Source organism: Dufourea novaeangliae, unplaced genomic scaffold (genome assembly GCF_001272555.1).
Source record: "Dufourea novaeangliae isolate 0120121106 unplaced genomic scaffold, ASM127255v1 scaffold124, whole genome shotgun sequence".
Lineage (NCBI taxonomy): Eukaryota > Metazoa > Arthropoda > Insecta > Hymenoptera > Halictidae > Dufourea > Dufourea novaeangliae.
This window is the reverse complement of record NW_015374010.1, coordinates 3,740,014-3,764,240: the sequence shown is the minus strand read 5'-3', so window position 1 is coordinate 3,764,240 and position 24,227 is coordinate 3,740,014. Positions and strand designations below refer to the sequence as shown.

The 24,227-nt window shown below is 38.1% G+C and overlaps 1 protein-coding gene across 3 annotated transcripts in view; it reads right to left on the bottom strand.

Moving 5' to 3' along the window:
- LOC107188411 (acetyl-CoA carboxylase) overlaps positions 1-13,060 on the bottom strand; it is a 41,968-nt gene extending 28,908 nt beyond the window's left edge. Inside the window, exon 1 of one of the 3 annotated variants that reach the window (XM_015576701.1) lies at positions 12,779-13,060. In XM_015576701.1, the coding sequence (XP_015432187.1) occupies positions 12,779-12,855 (77 nt within the window). In that variant the 5' untranslated portion in view covers positions 12,856-13,060. Of the gene's footprint in view, positions 1-2,541; positions 2,686-12,778 lie in introns of those variants that run through there. The other 2 variants (XM_015576700.1, XM_015576703.1) reach the window with 2 other exon arrangements.
- Between the last annotated feature and the right edge of the window lie 11,167 nt (positions 13,061-24,227).

Below are 24,227 nucleotides of genomic sequence, written 5' to 3'. Positions count from 1 at the left end.
CCTAACGATCCCCGTTTGCGGGCGAAAACTTCCAAATGATGTGGTTCATGCCAAAACAAAGCCGCATGCAATCCAAGCGATTATGAGACCAAAGGGGACGCTCGTTAGAATTTCTCGAATCCCAGGATCGCGATTGAAATGTTCGTTTGCAACAATCGAAAAGCAGACGAAAAAGATGTTTTCGAGTCGAAAGAAACTGACGCGTGGGAAGGGTACATGCGGATGGATCGTTGTGCGTGAATATGGTCGCCGCCATAGAGAAGCGGTTTTTCGACGATGAAGAATGGTAGGGGTCTGTTAGGACACGTTGTTGGTCGTTAATATGCAAATTTATTTACGTGAACGCGAGTGATTTAACAGTCTATGTATGTGAATTTCTTAATGTCATCGATTGCGTAATAGCCTTTCAAGGTAATGGTAGCGGGGATATATCATTCTCTATTATTTACGAGATGGGTCCATCTACCCGAGAAACTGATAATATCATTCTCCATGTACTGGACTGAGTCGTAAAGAAATTCTATCGTAAATAAATAATATGATAATTGAGGATTAACGCAGGAAGACCTAAGTTTGTGGCTTAATCGTGGATTAGTAAAGGGAGAATAAGACAAAGTTTGTTTGTTTCAGAATACATATAACATTCCTGTACTTCAGTCATATTATGTAAGTAATAACTAATAATAGTTATTTTACTGCTGTACGTTGTTCTTTATTATTTTTATTCGGACGATGTATGTGTTTTGTAGAGAAAACAATGAAAATCGTATTTAAGTTGATAAAAACTTTGACTTTATTTTCTTCTTTTTAAATCCTAGGTACGATTGATGCTTAAACAGATGGCAATATCTGTGACAGTTAAGAAAGTCTGGAAGGGCTAATAAACACTGGTCGTTCATTTATGAATTAATTTAAAATACGACACGCGGTTTCTTAAAAAAAAGTATGTGTTTTCTATGCTTACGGTGAAAGTTACTTAGGACTCAAACGCAATAGGTCTCACAAGAAGAGAATAATTTCAACAGAATAGTCAGTTGAACTGAAACTGAATTCAGGATGCTAATTCAATTTCGTTATCTATTCTATTTAGTAGTATAATGAGCTGCGTCGTATTCTGTTTAAATTTACACCCGTCAAACAAAAAATATTCATTTGCTGTCTTCAACAAATGAAGATAACAAGGAATTGTAACAAACCGTTTGTTTATAAGACAACATTTTGCCGAGAATAGTTTTCCATTCTATAAGAATCGATTTGTCAAAAGTTCAGAGTACCTGTATTCACTTAACTTTACAGAAATTAATTATAAATTCAATTCAAATTAAAATATTAATTGTGTCGAAATAAATTTAACAATGTATTTTATTTTCATGTTTGTTTTTTCTTTGATTATGAATAATTAGAATGAATACGTCCTAAAATGTATCTTGGTTTCAGTGTCAGTTTTGAAGAAATGGAAAGCAAAGGAAGCGAGAATGAGTTAGTGTAAAAATGATTTTCCATTTTCAGGCGTAAAATATTGAAACGTTTTGTATAAATTCGTTACGAGACGCCACGTTTCCAAATTTCAACGACCCGAACATTACCATGACAATATGACCATTACACAACGCGCTGGCTGCTTTTCCAGTCAATCCCATATCATAGTAATGATAATTTGCATAAATCGACTTTGATACGCTCGAATTTTATTATCGTACCTCGATACAGTCTTGGTTACACTTTATTATTTTGTATATGACAGAATATGATGGCATTAAAGTGTAAAATCGGCCCCAGATGATACTGTTACGTAAAACAAATAACACTACAAAAATTAAGAAGAGGATTTATATTAAAAGAATACGTATATAATACTTCACTTTTATTGTACCTTCAAAGAATACGATTTTTCTGAATCTATAACAGACGTGAATATATAAAGTAAAATAAAGTGAACATCACGATAAAATTTCATATAACTTCCAAGTTATCCCAAGTTAAATAAAACCCTTAGCACAGAAAGTAAATTTCTCTTTCATGTCCACTCTTGAGACCTTTCGCCCGAGATAATAAATTTTACACAATCAACCTAACCACAACTTCCTATCAACTGAAAATTAACCATGCACAACAAAATTGATCTATTCCCTATCAGAACACCCCGTATAACAACACTTTACCCACTTCGAAATTTCGCCAATTTCGGGGCCGATTTCGTCCTTTAACGCCTTTCCGTACCAACAATTCCACACAAACGATTCAATAACAAGGTTTAGTCACTCCAGTTTAGTGTCCACATTCCCGCTCCTCCAGTATTCCCGACAAAAGCCAAACACAATGGGTGTTGCGGTAGGAACGCCGAGTAGCACAAAGAAACCCAAGGGGAAGAGAAACAAAAAAAAAAAGACACACCAAGATCGCTGATACACCAAGTCGATCTCAACAAAGGATTAATCAACTCGACACCCACGCTGGTGTCACATCAACAGCGGAGAGCCCAAAGAAGCGACTAGGCCCAGCAAGATCATCCCAATTTCAAGAAGCCTCGAATTTACTCACCCTCGATCCTTCTACGACCGCGCGCCACCAAGCGAACCGTTCGCGCGAGTACAGCCCGCCACCCTTCCTGGTTCCACTCCAACAAAATCTGTCCAAGACGAGCGTGTCCGCGCGCTAGTACAGCGATTGAGAAACCGAGGATGACGACGAGCAATAGGACTATCGAAAACACCTCGGCAGTCAGTTTGACGATTGTGATCGTGACCTTGAAAGAATATTTCGACCGATCAAACGTCCCTCCAGGTTCGTGAACTCTTGACCTCCGAGTATAAAACGGCCCACAGACGATACGATTTATCAAACGATTTCAAGTTATACGACAAACTGCAAAGACAGATCAATCGATTTTTAGGATCCCGTACTGAGACGTACAATTGCACCACAAACGATGCAACTGTTTTTTAAATGATCGAAGCAACTTATGTTGTAGAATTAGTTAAAAAGACAGATCAACAGATTTTTAGCAATATGTACACTACCACACAACGATTCTTCAGAAGGTCGATTCTTGTGGGTAACACGTCACTTGCATGTATTACAAATACACTAACGGCCAAAGGTATGGGACCAGGTGTGATAATTAAAGAAAGAGAAAATCATATTCTACATAGAGTTAATAAAGGTAACGTGTTAAAACCAGAGATGGGCAAACTCATTATATAGATAAATAGTTTCAAATAACAAATAAAAGAGATAGAAAAGTTCTTCACCAATTTCAATTAATTAAATGGGGAAATTATAATTTTTATAATAAAATGACACTTCTTGAATGAGTGGACACTTGGCAAACCGTTACTTAATTTCATTAACTTTAACACTAGAACTCCCAGTATTAAATGTATGCTAAGTTAAATTGTGTAATTTATTAATGTGTATAATATACATATAATACAATATAGCTTAGTGGAGTATGATATAAAGTGTATTTGAAATTAAAGGTCAGCATAAACTCCGATAAAGGTATCTTTAGGATTTCGGTAATTGCAAAATAAAAAATCTGAAATCCGTTATTTTGACGGATTCGGCAGTTCTAGAATTAAAGGTCACGATGACGCTCTTAGATACTGCTGCTTTTCACTATGTATTATTCGAATGAAATTGTGCCCAACTCTGGTTAAATCTGATGGGAAGTGACTTATACATTGACTGACTACGTAACTTTTACTTTATCGTAGAAGAATAATGAATTACACTAAATCCTCGCCGAGTGTTCGAGGGCTCCTCAGCACTGAACATTAAATATTTCATAAACAAATGGCCGTGTGCGACTGAAACAAATATTATTGGCCCAAAAATTCCAAGCTCTATCACTGTGCTAAAACTCATTAAAAAGTCACCATTACACCCAGAGACCTCCCTCTCCTTGTCAATGCCGAGGAGCCTTCGAACACTCATCGAGGATTTACTGTACTGTACCATCAATCTCATGAACTCTGGTCCCACACATTTGGCCGTTAGTGTATGTGTTGTACATGACAGTGACATGTGTTATCCAAAAGAATCGACCCTCGATTCCAATTCGATTCTCCAGAAGTAAAGCCTCAAGAAAAAGCCCAAAGAATCAAAAACACCCTACCACAAACGTTGCAACTGTCCTTCAAACGGTCGAAGCAACGTACGTTGAACAATTAGTTATACGATAAAGTGATATCGTCTGTGGGCCGTTAAACGTTCGATATTCACACACCGAAGAAGCAACACTTCCACCCTTCCCGCGATCCCGCGTGTATGTACAATGTGGACGACGACCGCGTGGTCTCTACGATAAACGTAACTGAACTCGGAAGCGTATCCGAGTTCGTGTACAATCATCGACACCGAATGGAATATTACACGAGTCTTGATACGCGTGTACACTGAACCGACCGCCGAAAACACGATCCGTCGAGATAACGCTGATCATCGGGAGCACCGTTAACACAATCCCGATAGGGAATGACACGACGAAAGATCGGCCAGAGAAGTCGCCTAATCAGCCGAAGTTGAACGGACACGCGTGAAAGAAAATACGACGACGCTTCAAGGGAGAACGCATAATATCACATCGATCGAAATACAGTAAATCCTCGATGAGTGTTCGAAGGTTCCTCAGCACTGACAAGGACAGCTCCCTAAGTGTAACGCTGACTTTTAATTGGGTTTGGAACATCGATAGAACTTGGAATTCCGAAGACAATGATATTTGTTTCTTCAATATATGATCATTAATGTTTAGTGCCGAGGAGCCTTCGAACACTCATGGAGGATTTTCTGTATGTACTCTCGTCATCACGATAGTTAACTGGGGTTTTGTCGAACGATTAGGAAATTAGTAATGTACCGAGGAAAGTGTCCAGAAGACCCCGAAGCATACCAGATACAGTTCCGTTCCCTCGGACTCTGCCGATCCCACCAGAAGCTTTCTACCTCCTCCTCCTCTTCGTCAGATCGCCTGTTTTTGCCTAGCCTGGGGGCTCTGAAATTGTCACACAGGGAGAGAGAAAAGACGACGAAGAAAAATAACGATTTTCCTATCCACGCTCGATGTCACACTTTAGGGGGTGGGTCAGGTGGCGCGCTGAGGATCTCCCCCTTATTCAAAGACACTCTATATTTCTCGTTTGCGATCCTTTTTGGCGGTGATCTTGCTGCGTGGTTCGCGATCTCTGGTCGTTTCAGACCCCAGATCGACCGGTCCTCAGCATCGCCGCGGTTACTAAGAAGACGACTCGACACACGCACACCGCCTCTGGCCACACGAGGAGCACGAAAGGAGATACGACGACGCACTAACCGGCCAGTATAGACGTTCACGCGATATCGCGCGGACTTCGTGCACGCGCTACGGCGGAGGAGAGGAAATCGGGCCGCCTTGACATCGAGGAGAGACACCGGCGACGGCGGTGTCCGCTCCGCGAAACGATACGGGGAAAAAGGAGACCGGACGACAGGGTTCAGGGGTCGTCGGACCATCGACGTGACGAACGAACGAACGTCAATGAACACGTTTGGGCCTAACACGCGCGCACACGCCTGGTCGATTGTTCTCGCGATTGTTCCCGCGGCCACCACGGATGTGTTAACGATAAATCGACGACGACGGATCACGGCGGACCAACGGTATGGATCACAACGGACGACGGAAAGAACCCACCTTTCACGGCGAGTGTTTCACTATACGAGACGGAGACGCAATACTGTCCAGTTCGGTTTAGTGGTTTTTCCTCTTTCGGCCGCGACGATACTTAGCGCTGTTTATTTTGTATTCCTGTCTCACTGTCTCCTGCGGTCTACGCAATCGGTGGACCCCGTTGTTTGAGTGAGAGGGAAGGCTTCTTTTCTTCGTTTTTCTGGAGGAATTTGGGAAACTTTGTTATATGTATTTCGTGAAGTCGATTCCGGATACTTGCTGCTGGTTTCTTTTTCTTGTAAGGCGGAAGGAATGACGTATGCATTGCGGAATGGGAGGTGGTCCGTGAATGTATCGTTGACCAATTGTATTTTTCGGTAGAAATAAATTACGTGCTATTTTTTTATTTTGTAACGTAGATGTTGTTGGTTCTGAAGCGGATTATATTTTGGAATATATCGGGTTGATGGGAAAGTAATATCGGTTTCTATGGTTGGGTCGGTGGTGATCGTTTTCAGTTTGTTGGGATTACTTGAGAGTATAGCAGAGGGTTGATGTCCCAAGTATACTGCCACCTTAAGATTGTAGCGTAATTTTATTTAATCATTTTACCTATTGTTTAACTATCACCTCAAAAATTAATATAGGTTGAATAGTAAAATTACGGTTTTTTTTAATATTATTTCGCCATCACTTCCTACTCTCGTGGTCGCGTTTTTGATGTTCACATGATATGTACTTTCATTTTTCAGTATTAATTTTTATATACTAGATACGTACAAGTACATGTATTTCCTTGTTGTTATGTAAATCAGAATCGATTTAATAATAAAATTTGTTGTACACAATTCTTTAGACATTACGTTTTTGATAAGTAAAACAAAAATAAAGTGGCAGTACTAGGGAGTAATTGGGACATTTACCCTAGTGTATCTTGAAGTCTGATCTGATTTTTCAATATTGTTATGTATAAATTTTTAACTGGAATTTCCTTTACATCATCGTTATCGATCGACAACATTGATCATTCGGATGCGAATGTTTACCATGAAAATTTGCAATACCTGTAGTCACTATGTTTGTTGTAAAAATATTACAGACGATTTTGGTGCAAGCAACTGTATTTATACATTTTTTATCGTTACATAATAGACTTTATCGTACCAAAGGTCTAATCATTAAAACAGATCAATCTGATGAAGGTGTAATCTTTTATAGACACGCACCTCTTCACTGTCAAAATTGATTGATTGTATATAATTGCAAACTGGTTATTTGTAGCAAAAAACGACATTACTTTCCTATCTATCTAATGGGTACTTTTCAGGTGTTATTACTTTAAACAAAATTTTGGGCAATTTTTTAATTCTTGGATATTACATCTCCCTCAATTGAATTGTCTTCGAATGTATTTTATTCTCGATCTAGCATTGTTTTTCTCCCTTGACTCGTTCTGGTTCTAATTATGACTTTAATACTTTATTATAATGTACTCGCAAAATGGTAATTTCTTAGGTAACTTTTCGTTTTCCGATTGTTTGTATGTTTCGACTGAATTGATTATTTTCGAATCTATCGCATTTCTTGTGTAATAGGTAATGTTTTTCCTCCTCGATATATTCGTTTCACCTTCGAGTCGATGATATTTCGAAACTTTTTACCTCTGGTTTATTTATTGTACTTTTGTTACGTGACACATTGCGCAACCTTTCATATTTCTACGATGTTTTCTTTGATGTTTATTACCCAGGAAACTAAAGATTCGAGACTGTTCTATTTATTTCCATCGATTCACTTTTAATTCCCTTATTCAAACTTCATTTCTTTTGGTACCATTACGATTAATCATAATTTCTCGTACAATACACACATCGTTATCATAGTCTCTCAGACATAACAGATAAAATGTTCATTCTTTTTAACATTCCTTCAACCTTATAAGTATTTCTTTCTCTTTTCGTTAAAAAATTGTAATTCCTCACGTTACACAGCTTTTTCAGACTATAAAACACTGATTTTCAGACTCTCTTGCAGTCGTTTCGTCCAATATCTTCTTCGTCTCCATGCTACTCAAAAATCGAATGTCCCGAATTTCCCATTAACTTCCATTTCTTGGTCACATTTTGTCAAACCATGTTTGATCCCTTTTTCGGTCAAGGTTCGAATGTTTTGTCACTTTCTAGTCTTTCCCAGTTCCCTCCTACCACTTTCGAAACTATAATCCCTTCGGCCGCCCCCCTGGCCCGATTGAGAACTCCCCCCCCCCCCCCCCGAAACGTCCCGTCTATTTGAAGGCCCGGTTCCATTCGACATCGAACACGCGACCAGATTCTTTTTTGTTCGACTAGGTTGTTTTTTTTTTATTCGATCAGGTGTGTTTTCTACGTCTCCACCTTAATCAATTCGAATCATTTACATTCGTGTGTTTCCTCCGCGTTCTCCAAACGATGTGGATATTAACGCGACGAGGAAGGACGCGGGCGGCAGGGATCGTTTGTAATACACACGCCACAGTGACGTCCACGCGTGTTAAGTGTACACCGGTGACCAACCGGAGATGCGTGTAAGTATAGCATAGTGGCATTTTACACGGATAAACGTTATGCAATGGGACTGTGTTATTTCATTGTAGAATACGTATGTAAAAACGTGGAAAATAATCGATCGATCGGGAGACATTTCTATGCGAAACGAATTCCGCGCCGTGAAAATCAATCAGCCAGAGTTCGACTCAGGGTTAATATTAGCTTGTTGCACAGGAAGTCATCGGGGTATTAACGAAGCCTGGTATTACTAAACATTACTGTTTCCTACGGTGTAAACCTCGCGTAACGATGGCTTGATCACTTTGTTCGGCCTATTTTAATGTTTCGAGGAATGAGGATATCTGACGAATGAACAGAAATGCAAATTTTATATTATTTTTTACAAATTCTTGTATATGAATATCATATTCTTATGTAGGATATACAGGGTTTCCCGAAATAGCTTCGACTCCCGGAAATGAAGGGTTCTTGGGATGATTTGAAATAACTTTTTCCTTAACAAAAATGTTATCCGAGGCTTTGTTAACGAGATATTAATGAAACATCCCGACCAATCAGACAACAATTATGTTGTCAATTGGACAACAAATGATGTGTCCCTAATCCATTTAGTAACAAATATTGACTTTGGACAAATATATGGTCCTACATAGTATATTAAATTTCGACGAATTTTATTGAAGGGAGTAAGATCCAACAGTTACCCAAGAATTACATTATTCCTCATTTCTATTATTACTAATTATATTCTTATTATTCTATCTTATATTCTATCTTTCTGAATTAATTCATGCAAATACAGAACGTTCTACTAATCTATCCATGGAATCCATTTTTCTTTGAATTCGCATAAAAGTTTTCTTTCTTCATTAATTTCGATAACTTCAAATTAACGTTGTCTCACTAAATCATAAGGTTATACAAAACTCCAGAAAAGAAATAAACAGACTAATGTTATTAACGATCCACCAGTCTTGACATATGCGATCCATTGACTGCTTCAATTCCCTCTAAACAACTGTCAAGCAATTTTGTTGTCGCAACAAGCAGTGTTTTAAAAAAACAACAGAGTACATGCTTTAACTTAACGTGTAAACAGCAACCATTGTTAACAATTTTCATTCACGAAAGTTTAGTCAAGTGCATCCTATCAGCGTCATTGGCGATTTCATGTGCAACAACGTAACATTGAATGAGTTTTGTTGAATCCATCCAGTAAAAATCAAAAGTATTCGTAATAGAAGAAGAAATACTGAAAATGATTTAATCTCCAGTTGCATCTGTGACACATAATTATTTACATTTTCGTACATACGTTTTACTGCCACATTTTTATTGCACGAATACTTTAGTTTTGCACTGCACATTTATGCGGTTGTAGTATATTGCGGTCTATCCTTTGTTCATAGAAGCATATATTATTAAAAATACTAAAATGTAATATTATCGAAGTAAAGCCAAAAGTTATTATACAATCCGTAGTACATAGGGTTAAAACAAAATTCATTAAAAACCCTTTTTTCCATAAGCCTAAAAAAGCTCTACTATACTTAACAAAAAAAAGTACACACTACCACCGGAAAGAGTCGATGTTCCTCGAGTTTATCCCACGTATTAAAAAGAAAAAACAAAAAAAATATAACTTTGCAATTTTAATTTAACGGAGGTTATAAACATTGCGTCTAGGGTTAATTTATTGCTCTTCAAACGACTGACCGTAAACAGTCACTGATGTCGGTCGATTAGAAACGTTCCCTCCGGTTTTATCTGGTGCGACCGTGTCGGACGTCCCTGATAATTCCTAATGACGAAAAGCCAGAGCAGGTTCCGCTCTTGACCACGAGCGCCGCGTGCTCGGATCATGACATTCGCGACGGATCGTACGATATTGAGCCACAAATCGAAACCGTCCGAGGACATGCGCCCCGGTTATCAACAACAACGACCGCGTGTAATTTGATCAGAAGCTTTACTTTGATAATTTCTTCAGTGTAAACGAACTTTTACGAAGATCCTATAAACGAACGAATTTACAAAGATTTCTTCCTTTCTCGCCGCGAAAAAAGTTTCATCTTCCAATAGAATAATTACAATTACAATTAAGACTACACATCGTCACTCTGGTTCTTAATTACTCTATCTCCACTAAGTTTACAAAGTTTACAGGACTTAATATGTATTCTTCAAATTTGTATTCTTTGGACCAATGAGACGCGCGTGGATTGACTAAATTTTTTTGAAAAATGCGTAATTAGGTAAAACTACGTAAATTAGGTTCATTTTTTTTTTAAATTCTACTCGTCAAATGGGAGTTGACTATCTCGTGACGAAAATGGGAGTGTCGCAATCACAGTGGATAAAGAAAGTACTTGCACACACAATATATGTATACATATAGCTTTTAGAGTAATCCTATACTCTGGACTGTCGATACTTGCAATTTTCTTAAAGAGGTTTTCCTTCATTTGTAAATGCTACTGAAATGGAAATAAGAAAAATCTTCTTCCGGTCTGACCCTTTTTTTAGCAAACAGATATTTGTCAAGTCTAATCTGTTTTTCACCTTAAAAGCGGTTATCCCTTATCGAAAGTGGCTCAATAGGTTTTGCATTGTAATAGTCTCACTGACCGGGTCATGGCTCCTTTTACTAATGCTTCGATGAAGAATAGTAATCGACTGTGTTAACAAATAGTGTGAATCCAGCTTAAACTCGAATTCTGCAGGGATTGCTGAAGCCAGACCATGCCAACTGGAACTATTTCACCCCTTCGCCAGCACCGCGCAGCCCGACTTGGCTCGAACCATACATAATGCTTAACGGAGACAGAATGGATTTTACGCATACTTGTAAAATATTCAATTTTTAAATTATTCTAATTATTTCTAATACTTCAAAATTCGAACAATATTGTTATAAATCATGAAACGAACCGTTAGAGTAGGCGAAAAAATAATGATTTGATAACAGTCCCAACCCTAGCTTAACTATGGTATAACTTCAAAAACACTCATATTTGTAACAAATTAATTGAGTTATTTTTTTGGTAATTTTTTAGTAAATTGGTAATTAGAATTAATAATCACATTAATAATATGCAAACAAGGTAGTTCTGTTAGTATAAGTTTTACAAATTACGGTTCGTGATATAGATTTTTCAGACGAAATCCTTAACAAATTGAATGTTCATTAACGTACGATCCAAGCGATTATCGTGTGATCCCGATTATCGTACACACAGCATGGCCCGGCTCGATAAGATTGTTAGCACACGTTGAAAGGTGATCAATGGTAATTGTGAGTGTAGTATATGGTAGGAGGTGTGAACAAACTTTCGTAAACGAGCATACCGTCTTTAAAAATTAGACAGGCTTCTAAAGTAATGTGTAGACCAATTTTTGTCCCAACAAAATTTTCAACGAGTTTCATAGGAGTTATACCGAACGTGTTACACTCGTAAAATTCAAATTTGTATCTGTCTATGCGCGCAATGTAAAGGATCATTAATGTTGGGCATGATGTGTTACTAAAACGACAAGATAAAAAAATGAACGATTAACCAGTTTATCAGTCGCGTGAGTATAGAAATACATGAAATCGTGTGAAATGGCATGCATCGCTCATTGATAAGTGCAGCACAATATCTTCGATTGCATAACCGATGTCGCGCGTATTACGATTGCACATGTCGCACTAGAGCGGTAATGATCGAGGCAAAAAGATTCTTTTCTTTGAAACACATAAGTACTCATGCGTGAAGATACCGATGTGGTCTGAACTTTCAATTTCAATACGTGATTGTATTTTTCTTTTTTTTAGTATATTTTCGTCGCCGATAGCAGAAAGACAGAAATGAACGTTTATAAATACTTATTTAATACTTTTATTAGTCTCTAAAACATCATGAACGTTAAAGTTAATGACACTTTCGGTTATATTGTAGGTCTTATGCATTTATAATGGGGGATACTTTCAGAATAATAGCGAAAATTAGTTCTTGAACATTTCGTTTAGTTTCTGCTTTTATAAATTAATTTACATAATTGTGGTTTTACATCAACAATCGCACTGTACTTATACGTTAGCAAATCCAAAATGTACTACGTTTATCTTTTTCTTTACATCTAATGAATGCAAATATTGCTATTCATAATTATTATGTGTACATATTATGTAGTACATTGATTTATGTTCTGCATAATAACGACTGTCAGTTTATCGAAGAAAAAATGTCTCGCGTCAAATAATCGTGAGCAAACGTTATTTTTTTCTACTACGTACTATAATTATTTACGTATATTTAGCGGTCACGGACTCAATGGATTTTCACGCGAGGCAATCAAAAAATTGACAAAGCTCTGGGATTGGTCAGCTGGCGAGTCAGGCGACGTATAGCGTGTTTTGATTGGTCCGTACGGAAACGTGCGGTGTATCCAAGGAGCACGCGTTACCAACTGATGTATACCGAACGCGACTAACCACAATCATAAATGGAAAAAATTGTTCCTGTTGCTGTCCCGATGATTATTTAATAGAAAAAAGGGATAGAAAGCTACCGTACGAAAGGAAATACGAGGTACTCACCGGTGACGGATCTTTCGCGGCGGAGTAGCACGCTCCCCACTGAGGTTAGGTTCGTTTTTCCGTTCTGGTTCTGTCATTCGATATGATTCTGCTCACGACACGATAGAAATAAATAGTACCCGGCACTGGTTATGCCCGATTATTGTCTGTAAACGATCGAACGTAGTCGATCACGACGTTTGGAGTTATTGTCACCTCTTGTACATGGATTTTTTTCCTTCCGCTACTGAGACAGGTGCACCATGGCGAACACGGACAAATTCATATACCGACGCCACACAATCTTCGTGTTTGACTGTTGATTCACCACAGCGAAGGTTCTTTTATCGGTAGGGAAGTACCTTTCAGTAGCGTGCTCCGTACCTAGAGGTCAGGGTCCCGCGGATACCGGTAGTTTCAAACGAGCCTACTTACCGTTATGGATGAAATTGTATTTGATAGAAATTTCTTTGGTGTCATTGTCAGTAAAGTACGATTCCTTATGGTAATATGGTCTAATCAAATATAGTAACCTAAAATTTAACTTTTTAATAAGAACTAAATACGTACAAGGAAGTAACCAGAAATATGGCTACTCTTTAATTGCTACTAATGATTATATAAGTAACACATCATTATTTGTACGTAAATACAGTATTGGGAAAATAACAGTATCGTTATTTTGCGACAAGCACTCATTGTTATTGCGTTTGAAAAGTAACTAGTTTATAGAGGAGATTACAATATATAGATTGTTCGAATAAACTTAAGGAATTTTGATAGCAGATATACAGTTTCAGTACAAAAAATAATTATGGATGGCAACAGTATTCAAACATTATCAAGAAATATAGAAAAAAAATGAAAACAGATTTTGATTTCGAATTGATTACTGCCTACACTACATAGTTTTGACATAGACTTCAATAGTTTCTATATTCCGTAATTATTTCGGTTTTAGTACGACTTAACCAACATGTTACCGAAAATATATCTGTTTTTAGTCTTTAATTAAAAATGATAGCAATTTACCATGGATTGGACCTTTAGTACGTTTACAGACTTAGGATACGCCGTTCTAAGTCTGTGATTCGTTATTATGCGTTATTCGAGAATTTTTTCATTACCTTTAACGTATAATTATATAATTTCCACAATAATGTTTAGATATTACGGAACTTCGATGAATGGAATTTTAAAAATTCATTGGGTAAGACGAGGTACAGTCACATAGACGTTACCTTAATGAAAAATGGTACGAATTACACGATTCAAACTACGAATTATGGTCATACCACGAATGACGTTCTACGCTTCTCAAATAATGTATTTAAAGAACTTGTTTCGAGGAATGTTTTCCCACGAAACTCAGAAATTGCTACAATATACACCAGGAATCAATTTAACGATGGCCAAAATGCTATGGTTTTACGTTTTACACGGACGCACTTATCACTAAGTAGAAAAGCAAGTAATAAGAGTGAAGTTGATTTTTCTCACCAAAAGAATTATTTATCTTTACAATTGATGGTATACATTTTTTATAGTAGACACTAAAATGCTTTGTATTATTATCTGTTCATTTAAAAAAGTTTATTTGCTTTGTATGTACAGCATAAATTAGATTCTATTGACATAGAACAATTCACGCAGGCTATATTAAATGATGTAATTTTATTGCAACATTTGAATCCGCAAACGAAGTTCACGGTACATTGTGATGGACAAGTGATTTATAATAATTATGTTCCACTGGATAATGATTACAAATCATGTCAGGTGCTTGCCTCTGCGCTGACAAATGTAATTAAACAAAGCGTGAACATTCCATTCAAAGAAAACTGTTTCTCCATGTTAGAAGTCGACAATTCACATCAAATAGAAACTGCTCTTATGGTTAAACTGTTACCATTAATACACGAAAATTATACTTTTCCGAATGATAATTAAACAGATCATACAATATACAATTAAATAGGAAAATGTTAACATATGATTGTAACATCTCAAGAAGAATGATGTAACATGAAACTGAAAAAAACTAAAAGAATTCTTATATTAGAACTTTTTATAGTTAATTATTTTTCTTATTCCCATTCCTGCACTTTGAATGATGCTCGGTATCGAACGTTTCAACATATTCCGTTCAAATGTTCCCGCCGCAGTCCACAGCATAACCGGCAGAATCCTGCGCAAGCGTAGTTGCGCATAAGGAGCGTAGTGTTCGGTGTTCCACCAGTCAAGACGCGAGGGTCAGGTTAGGCAGGTCGGTCTGACAGCGTATCAAAAACAGCGTCCCGTAGTAGCTCGTAAATGAAGGTTAACTTCGTCGCGACCGGAGCGAGGACCGTGGCGAAAAACGAGGGCGATGCTACGCGAGAACTGTCAACGCGATCTCCGTGTCGGTTTCGAAGTCTCGCGGTGAATTAGCCAGGGACAAACATGGCTCGCGTTCCGGCAGACGTGTGTTTTTCTTCGTGGTGAGACCTATCTCTCTCTTCATCCTCTGTTCGCCTGTCTCTGTCACGGCGGGGCAGGGATCCTCAACCTCGGGAGTGGTGATATATACACGCAAGTACGTAACGCATATATATACGAGCGAAAAACATTGTAACACGGCGCGTCTACACGCGGGCCCCCGACGTATATTAATATACGCATGGCAAGGGAAGAGGAGCTTCCCGTTTGTTAGTATGCAAGTGCCGTTTCGGTGCCCCTTACGTGGCCTTATTTGCACTCGCGTACGATCGGCGCGCGAAACGAATCGAAAATGACCGATCCACATTTCGCTTGATCTTTTTTTCGTGTGTATTTATTCGCCCATGTAAGTACAATTTAATCTCCGCGGAGCATCCCATGAGTATCGTACGTATATCGTGTGCCTGTGCCTCTTTTTTTTCTCTCTCTCCCTCTTTCTCTCTCGCGTAACGTCGCGCTGTGTGTGCGTGCGTGTGCGTGTAACGGTGCAGTAAATGGCGGAGGATGTAAAAGGGCTTTCCGAGTCTACGATGTACCAGCGGAAAGTTATCGGTATTGTCGTTTCCCTGACATAACCGCCGTTACTTCCCTTGCTCGTGGTTTCAGGTGAGAGTCGATATCCGCAGCTGTTCCCCGGTTCCAGTCCCCGTAGCGTTCGGTAGGGTTTTTCGTACTGTGTTATCAACGATCCTGTGTGCGATGTAAATACGTCTCGTATCTTATATGTATTTATTTGGCGGCCTATTACCACGGTGCAATTTTACACGCGAAGTTCGTTGCACCTAACCCCCCCGGTTGCACTGGCATCGCATGGAACTAATCATCGGGGGGAGCCTTTTAACGTTCTTCGGTGAATTCTATAACCTCAAAATTTATGAATTTCGCTATTAGAACATTTCTCCGCGCCCCAGGGGTTTCCGGTAGTGAACACGGCTAGAGAATTCGCGTTACTTCAATGGTATATATAATACATATACAGTCTACGTTGCATGTATGAACCATTGTTTTTATACTTTGCTCTAACCTCGGGTATATCGTTACACCTTTCTTATTTAATACCATCGAACTGTGAGTGATATTAACAGTAGAGTCAATAGACTCCACATCCTCATTCTTGTACCTTTTAATACTTACTCGTCGTGAAATCAAAGGCGTATTCCGCCTCCATAGCGATCGTTATTGTTCTGCCAGACCCACCATTATTTTTAAAAAAAGGAAGGGCGGGAGCTAGTTTAATTTCAAACTATAATATATTACCATTGTGTTACTAAAAATTGTAGATTACTTAGTGGTATAGCTAATATTACATTGAATAATGAAATTTTAGAAGTAGGGCTTATTGAGTGTACCTTATGGAGTACTGTAAACATACATATAGTATCGTTTCGATGGAAACTTATGACAGGGGTTGCAGTGCGTTGGCAGAGTGTAAATAACGGCGATTTGGCGCGTGTAAACACAAAAAAAGGGGGATTTTAGTTACAACGTAAGGCTTGAAGTGCGTGTAACGTGATAAGGGCTCGTATGCACGACGTTTAATTCGTTCTCGTGCACATTACACAACCGGAATAGAGAAAAACAATCCGCGCGGGTTGTAATTAAGCAATGGTCGCGGTTGCGCGTGTTTGAACATCACCGCGGGAATAACAATACGCGAGGGCGGGAATTCGTGAAAGAAAAAGATCCGTATTGAAAAATCCCACCTTGACTCGTCCCTATCAAGCTCGTTAAGCATGAATAAGTGGCATGTCAACGACTTCGTGAAATTATTTAACCCCGATCGCATCTGTCGCCCGCCGGATTATGGCGCGTTCTCAACCGTGTCTCCTAATCCGTCGCGCAGATGTAAACGACCGTTACAGAAATATTTGAATTGCGTAGGTGAAGATGAAATATGATATTTGTCAAAGTAAACCAAACACTTTTCGAGATACTGAATAACTTTGGTATTAGCGTGTATCTTGATTACTCAGGTGACATTTTGAATAGCTTGAGTAGTAACATTCTGTGAAACTGGTAATTTGCGTGGTTAAGTGATTCTCGAAAAATCTCGATTGCTTCAATCGTGAATGCTTCGAGTAGTTTCAGATGTTAAGTAGCACTCTAAATAGCTTGATTATTTGATTAATAGTTTGAATTCTCGGTGATTCGAGTAGTACTTGAAGAAGCTCGATTGTTTGAATTGTAACTTGAATAGTTCGAATGCTTAACGTAACATTCGGAGTAGCATTGAGTATTAAATACGAACATGTTTGCTTATTGATACAATACTTTTAACTATCTTGTTATGACTATTTTGTTGGATAATTTAATTATTATTATAATACTACATGTAATTTAATAATTTAAATAAGTTATGAGTAATTTGTTTATAGGAACGTTGTTAGAAATAGTGCGTGTAATCGAATTATATTTTGACTACTTCGATTACTCAAGTATTTTAAAGTAAAGTCATGTATCGATTTGATTCTTTAAAGGTCAGAATATTTTTGAGTTATCAGAAAAAGTGTGCCAATTGTTCAGATTACTTCAGACACAAACAATTTTAATAAGGACTATATGCATAGCGTTACATTTAACACAATTCGGCCATGAGTAACATAATTACGAATGCCGTTTAATTGTAGATTCACTTATTGATTACTTTTTAATCAAGACCATACTCTGGCAGACACTTTCAGTTTTGACTCACGCGACACCGAAGCCCAAACACACACTCGGATCGAATAAACTTCTAGGGATTCGAATTTATCGATCGAAGTGACCATCAAAGGAACCGTGTGAATCTCGACCATAGTTCGCAGTATGAGTCATCCAAGGAGTGATTGAAGATTTCACTAAATTCTCTCCTTCAGATTCTCTTTAAATTCAATTCTCTCGCGGATCATGACTTTCTTATAAAAATCAGAAAAGCGATGTATTTTTATAGCAGAGGCATATTTCGATTTAACAATAATAAATGAACATTTTGTTAAGCCGTGCAAAACGGCAGGCATCTAAAACGAGTTTCAACAAAGCAACAATTTATTCTGGTGGTCTCATTCACGCGCTTTCGCAAGAGGCTGCGTCGACATCTGACGAGTCTCTTCGCGTCTTCAGGCTCTAAATTAGTGCTCTTGATATCCCGGCTATTCATATTTTCCTGTTTCGCGAGATGAAAAATTAGTCCGGGCTGTTTCGGTCTTCAAAGGAAAATAAATACATCCATCTTGCATAAAGTGTTGCAGTGGTGATCAGATTCGGGGTGAGGGGTGCGAGAAAATAAAGGGGAAGATCGAAAATCTTCGGTTCCGTTGTTTCAGGCTGTATGGACGAAACTTCTTTACAATTCGTCTTGAAATCTGAACAAAGGCAACGGAAATGGAATCTCCATAGATATCGAAATCATAGTCGATAGACACGACTCGATCCATCAAACTTTTTGACGGTAATCTTACAATTTTTTTATTCGAGATGGATCTCAACCACATTTTTTCTTCGCACACTATTGCACCCTATTGGGCTCTGTGAAATGAAAAATCAAAACTTTCATCAGATTCAACGAGTTCTCCATTTTATTTGAAACGCAATAAAATACTTACGGGGAAACAGATATTACTACATTTTCTTTTGTATTTCTTTTTTGCATATCTGGACCCTAGAGACGGGGAGAACAAATCAAAGGTTCAAAAACATTGTAACTTTGGAACCGTATGATAAAAATTCAACGATAAACAATCGCTACCTTCAAACTATCGAATGGACTTAATATACATTTCGATATGTACATAGAAATGGTGAACATTGCATTAAGTCCCCTACGTAGGTACACATAAGATCCTGTGGTGGGTCACGATTGACCCGACCTCGACGGTGGTCCGTACTTTAGTGAGTTAATTATCGCAATCTAAGTTCCGCTCACGGGTGTTCAAGATGTCCGACGTATGGGCAGCGGATGTGGCATAGGCTTTTTACTTGCGGCTTTGTTACACTTTTATTTTCGTCGTTTCTCGACCGTGCTGCTCGCTGCGCCACGCTCTCTCGACTGAGAAGTCGGAACAAGAGAGGGAAAAAAGGGGGAAAGGGGGACAGAAAAATGTAAAACGACGATGGAATGACTGTCGGTTTCGCTGGCGAATGCGCAACCGGATGTTCCCTGTACCACGAAAAACAGTTCGCCGTGGAAGACGGTTTGTTAATTAGCTCGTTGGACGGTGAGCACTCGGTGTACATTGGTCCAATTGTGACTCGAATCCGACGGTGCTCCACTTATAATAATAATAATGGTTATTTACGAGGAAATCTTTCCTATCTACAGTTTCTGAAACGACATGGGACAGAGACGCGCAGCGATGAATTAAAAACAAGACAGAGTAGAAGTCGAAGCAAAGAAAGAATATAAAGTAGAAGAAATGTATGTTACAGTAACATTAGGTTTGTCGTCGTGAATCGCTGTCGATTATATGTTCTATTTAGGTTGCATTAACACTTTGTATGCTTGTGAAATTTTAGGTGCTTCAGAATTGAACAGAAAATAACGTATCCTCCTAATTTTCATGTATATTGAGTGAAATGAAATATAGAAATACTGAATGTACGCTAGAAACACAAATCGACACCAAAAGTATTCAAGTTTGTTCATTAATATTCCCATAACAAGAATAGTTAAATTTAACATCAATGTAGAAATGCAATGATTACAAATTTCTGTAACGATATTTCATCTTTCTGGTAATTTCTCAATGCCTCCTGGATAGAACTCTACTTTGTCATCGAAACGTTATACGATGAACTTGATAGTACCTAAAAAGTTATCGACGGTATTTTATAAACATTGAATCTTCTCAGTATGGATGATATTCGCCGCACAGTGTTATCAAATGGTCAAGAGCAATTAGGCTTGGTGTTAGGTATCGTTACGCGGAAATCACAGAATGTATTTGAAAGCACCTCTCTGTGAGTCGGAGGAATAAGAATTTTGATACAGATAGTATTGTTACCAAATACACCGACCAAAAACGATCTCGAGTCTTTTCATTTAAACTAAGCCTTTGTTTTTACATTCTGAAAATTAATTGGACACCCTTTGTACACGAGAAACTCCGAAGGTATTGGGAGGTGATAATTGTGAACCGAATATTTTTCACCTATTTTTTTATTATACACATCGCGTTTTACTTTCATGTCGCTAGCTTAATTGCTTTGGAAAGTTCGTAACCATATAAATTAGCGTTACTTTGTATACCACTACCTGTGGATAGCGGAATTACGTGTCGGTGGTGTGAATGTATCGCTCGTAAGTATATGTACAATACACGTCTCGCTTCTACAGTGCATCGAGCATGATCGTTTTTTGGTTTTATGGTTTCGTGGCCTGCACCACGTTTCGGCGGCCTTAAATATAATTTCTTTCTTTTATTAACGCATTTCCTTATGACACTCCGCGTGTCATCCTTCGTGATTGAAATAATTATTTTAGATTACTACGAAGTAGTATATTACGCAACGTGTAATTAAGTGTAATGGTACTTTCTATGTGTTATTATTAGATTCTGAATTATGTGCGTTTCATGCACGTTCGAATATATGTATAAAACGCAACGTGGTGAAGGCTTTAAGAGGCTTTAATATGTAGTTATTAAATTACTTTGAACCTAATAGAGTCATCGCCGAGGAAGTTCTTGTTTATTTGTTGTATTGTGATATTTAATCCACAATCTCGGTTGGTTTATGAACGTGGACGTTTTTACCGATAGAGATTATTACCAATTACTTTCTAGTAAACAGAATCATATTCGTTTCATTCAGTTAGAAGTTACAGTCACGCCCTCGAACTGTCTATCATTAGTTTTATCATACCATTTCTACCAGAAATAACATTAAAACATTATTCATATCTACCACAGACAAGACGAGTAAACTCGTCCTTTATCATGTACCATTACCCAGTTATGGAATGCTTTCGATCGAAAAATGTGCAAGTTAATGGTTGTCTCGATGTTCCGATCGGAGGTGTTTCCATTCTTTGTCGATGATTACGATCGAATGCATAAGACACACAGACGACGACGACGACGCTTTTCTACAATTAAAGTTCAAGAGAATCGTTATGTCTGGCCGTGTGGCTCGTAGGCCGCGGCAAGGCCGTCCGATTTAAAACAGTAAATTCACCTGACCGCGGCGCAACGGCTGGCTTCGGCGACGCGACGTACGCGAGTAAACGTTTAGCGTTGCTCGTGAAACTTTCATCCGCTACGTGTTCTCGATTCGCGGATAAGATCGAGCCACGGGGCCCCCGTAGAAATTAATTACCGCCGGTATTTTCACTTTTCTTTGCCCGTTCGCCGGGGCTCCGAACACCTTGACCACCGACGTGTCTCGATTCTTTCCCTCGCAATCGGAAACGTTATTAATATATCAACAGTTGCAGCAGAAATTTCGATCGTTTCGAGGATACGTCGGATGGTAATTTAATTTTATTAATCCTGTCAGTACTGCGGACATGTAAACGCGTCTAGCCATGTGATCGTTACGAATGATATACAGGGTGTCCCAGAATAAATGCTGTTTGATGTAACTACTGAACGGTAGGTGATAAGACAAAAATGTAAGGAGACTTTTATCATCATTTTTTATGTAGAATGTCTTTGTGAACAAATTGTTTTACCTTTACTTTTTCAAGGTTAGACCAAAGTCATCTCGTGTTGTTAGTTCTTGCGACTTTGGATTGCCTCAAGGTCATTTCAAGGACGTACGCTGATTTTGTTTCTTTTTCTGCACTTTCATGATATCAAAACAAAAACATAGCATTCCATTTAAAAAAGACGAGATGACCTTGGTATCACTTCGAGAAATTGAGGGTAACAAATTTTTTTATATTGACATTCTACATAAAAAATGTTGATAAAAGTCTTCTTACATTTTTGTCCTATCACGTACCGTTCAGTAGGTATATTAAACGGCAGTTATCGTGGGACACCCTGTATATTCGTTGAATCCAGTTCAACCGGGGAAGACGAGTTAACTCGTCATTTGCATTTTACTGTATATTCCGACAATTCTCAGGTTTCTTCTCTATGTACCCAAAGGTTTTTATGTCGGTTTGATAATATCTTGTATTTTTATGTCATTATAATTCTGTAGCAGTGGAAATTACGTCGTGCTTGAACAGAATAATTTGTTAAATTTATTTTTAACATTTATTCATATGGAAGTACGTTAATCCCTGAGTTCAGTTTTCTCTAAAGCTCGTAGAAGCTTCTTTTTCCCGTAAACCTAATTTCTCTGCTTCTAGTGTGATTTCGAATTTTCTCATAATAAATGAGATCGAGTACTATTTTTAGAAGTGCAGTTTAAGGCCACATGTTTTAAAATTTATCATAGGCGGACTAATTGTTAAAAAGATAAATGTAAATCGTTTTGTTCGAATTTTGATTAGTCTCTTCAAGTGCAGAAGGCTTCATATTTAAGAGGAATGCATGTAGATTGGGAATGATTTAAAAGTAAAATTAAAACGGGTATAGAAGTGGCTCCCATAGTGGCCACGAATCGGGGATCTCGACGCTTGGTATGGGAACACTGTGTACGTTTTCGGCCAAGGGCGGTTTCTTTTATCACGGTATCGAACCGAACGCCAGAAACTGGGGCTCTTGCGATCCTGATTTGAATGGAACAAGGCGAACGTGTATCGAGAACAATGTGAGAAAAATATTCCAGAAAGAGAATACAAACTGTTGTATTCTTTGAAAAATGTTTGTGAAAACAATTGACAGTACATATTATGTAGTATCGACAGTTACATATAGTACATACTATCAATATTATTAATATTTAAAATTCGACCGTAACAGTTACAAAATCTCTTAAGTGTTCACTCATTCGTGCGTTTACCCTATAAGGACGTAAACTCAGTTGTCGTAATACGTAAAACGTATTTCGTTTCATCCCTAATATTCATTCTACTCTCTAGTGCACGATCTCGATTCATATGTAAAAGTAGCCCCGACGCATAAAAATGTTGTCGTCCCGTAAGGGTTGAAGGAGGGGATGCGACCCTCCTCAGAAAAAGTATTCATAATGTTATGTAAAATTGAGCGAACAATCGCGGATGCTGCTGGCCAATGCGACAAAAATAAGCGCCGTGTATTATTAGGATCCCACGAAAGTCTCGTTCGTCGGTTAATGCCGGGGCTAGAATTCAATTTTAAAAGCACTTTGCATTCAGAATCGAATTATTCGCTAGCTGGCCCGGTTTATAACATGTGAACACACTGCGTTTGTAGTTGGGGTCTTTTCGGGTGTTTCAAGATATTCCCACTTTTGTGTCGCGGTGGAAATCGATGAACACCACCAACTTGTTTGCGCAGCCATTTAGCCGTTCCAGATCGGTTCTAACCGAAGTAATATCTCGCGTAGAACAGATTAATAAATAAAACGTGAGTGGTTAACGATGGTTAGAGCATGCGTGTGGTCAAAGAAGAAATAGAAATAAAATTATGGCTTCATAAAATGTTAGAAAAATAAATTTCTTCTGGTGATTGCGACGCTTGTTTAGCAGAACCTTATGTACGATCCATTGGAACGGATTAAAAGAATTTGATCGGAGGCTTGAACAGAATTTCGATAGAAATATTCACCTGAAATTATTTGCCATGCAATGGAAACGATAAGTTAATTTTTAGTCATGACATTTATTAGATGCCACGATAAAAATTCCACTATTCCTATTTAATAAACTAGTAATATAATTTAAACGATTTTTTTACCCCTTTATTCTTTCAAAATGGCGGCGATTATCGAAGAACGAAGGCAGATATTATCAAAATGACATAGACTTTTGATTTGCTCGAAAATAAGCATTGAATTAGACAAAATATAGCGGATGCTTATTGACACACGTAACAGAAGGAATACTAATGAGTTTTATCGGAATATTTCATCAGAACATCTGGTTGATCTGATAAAGACCAGTTGTAGTTCGAAACACACAGAGAGAAATAAAACGGTAAAGACG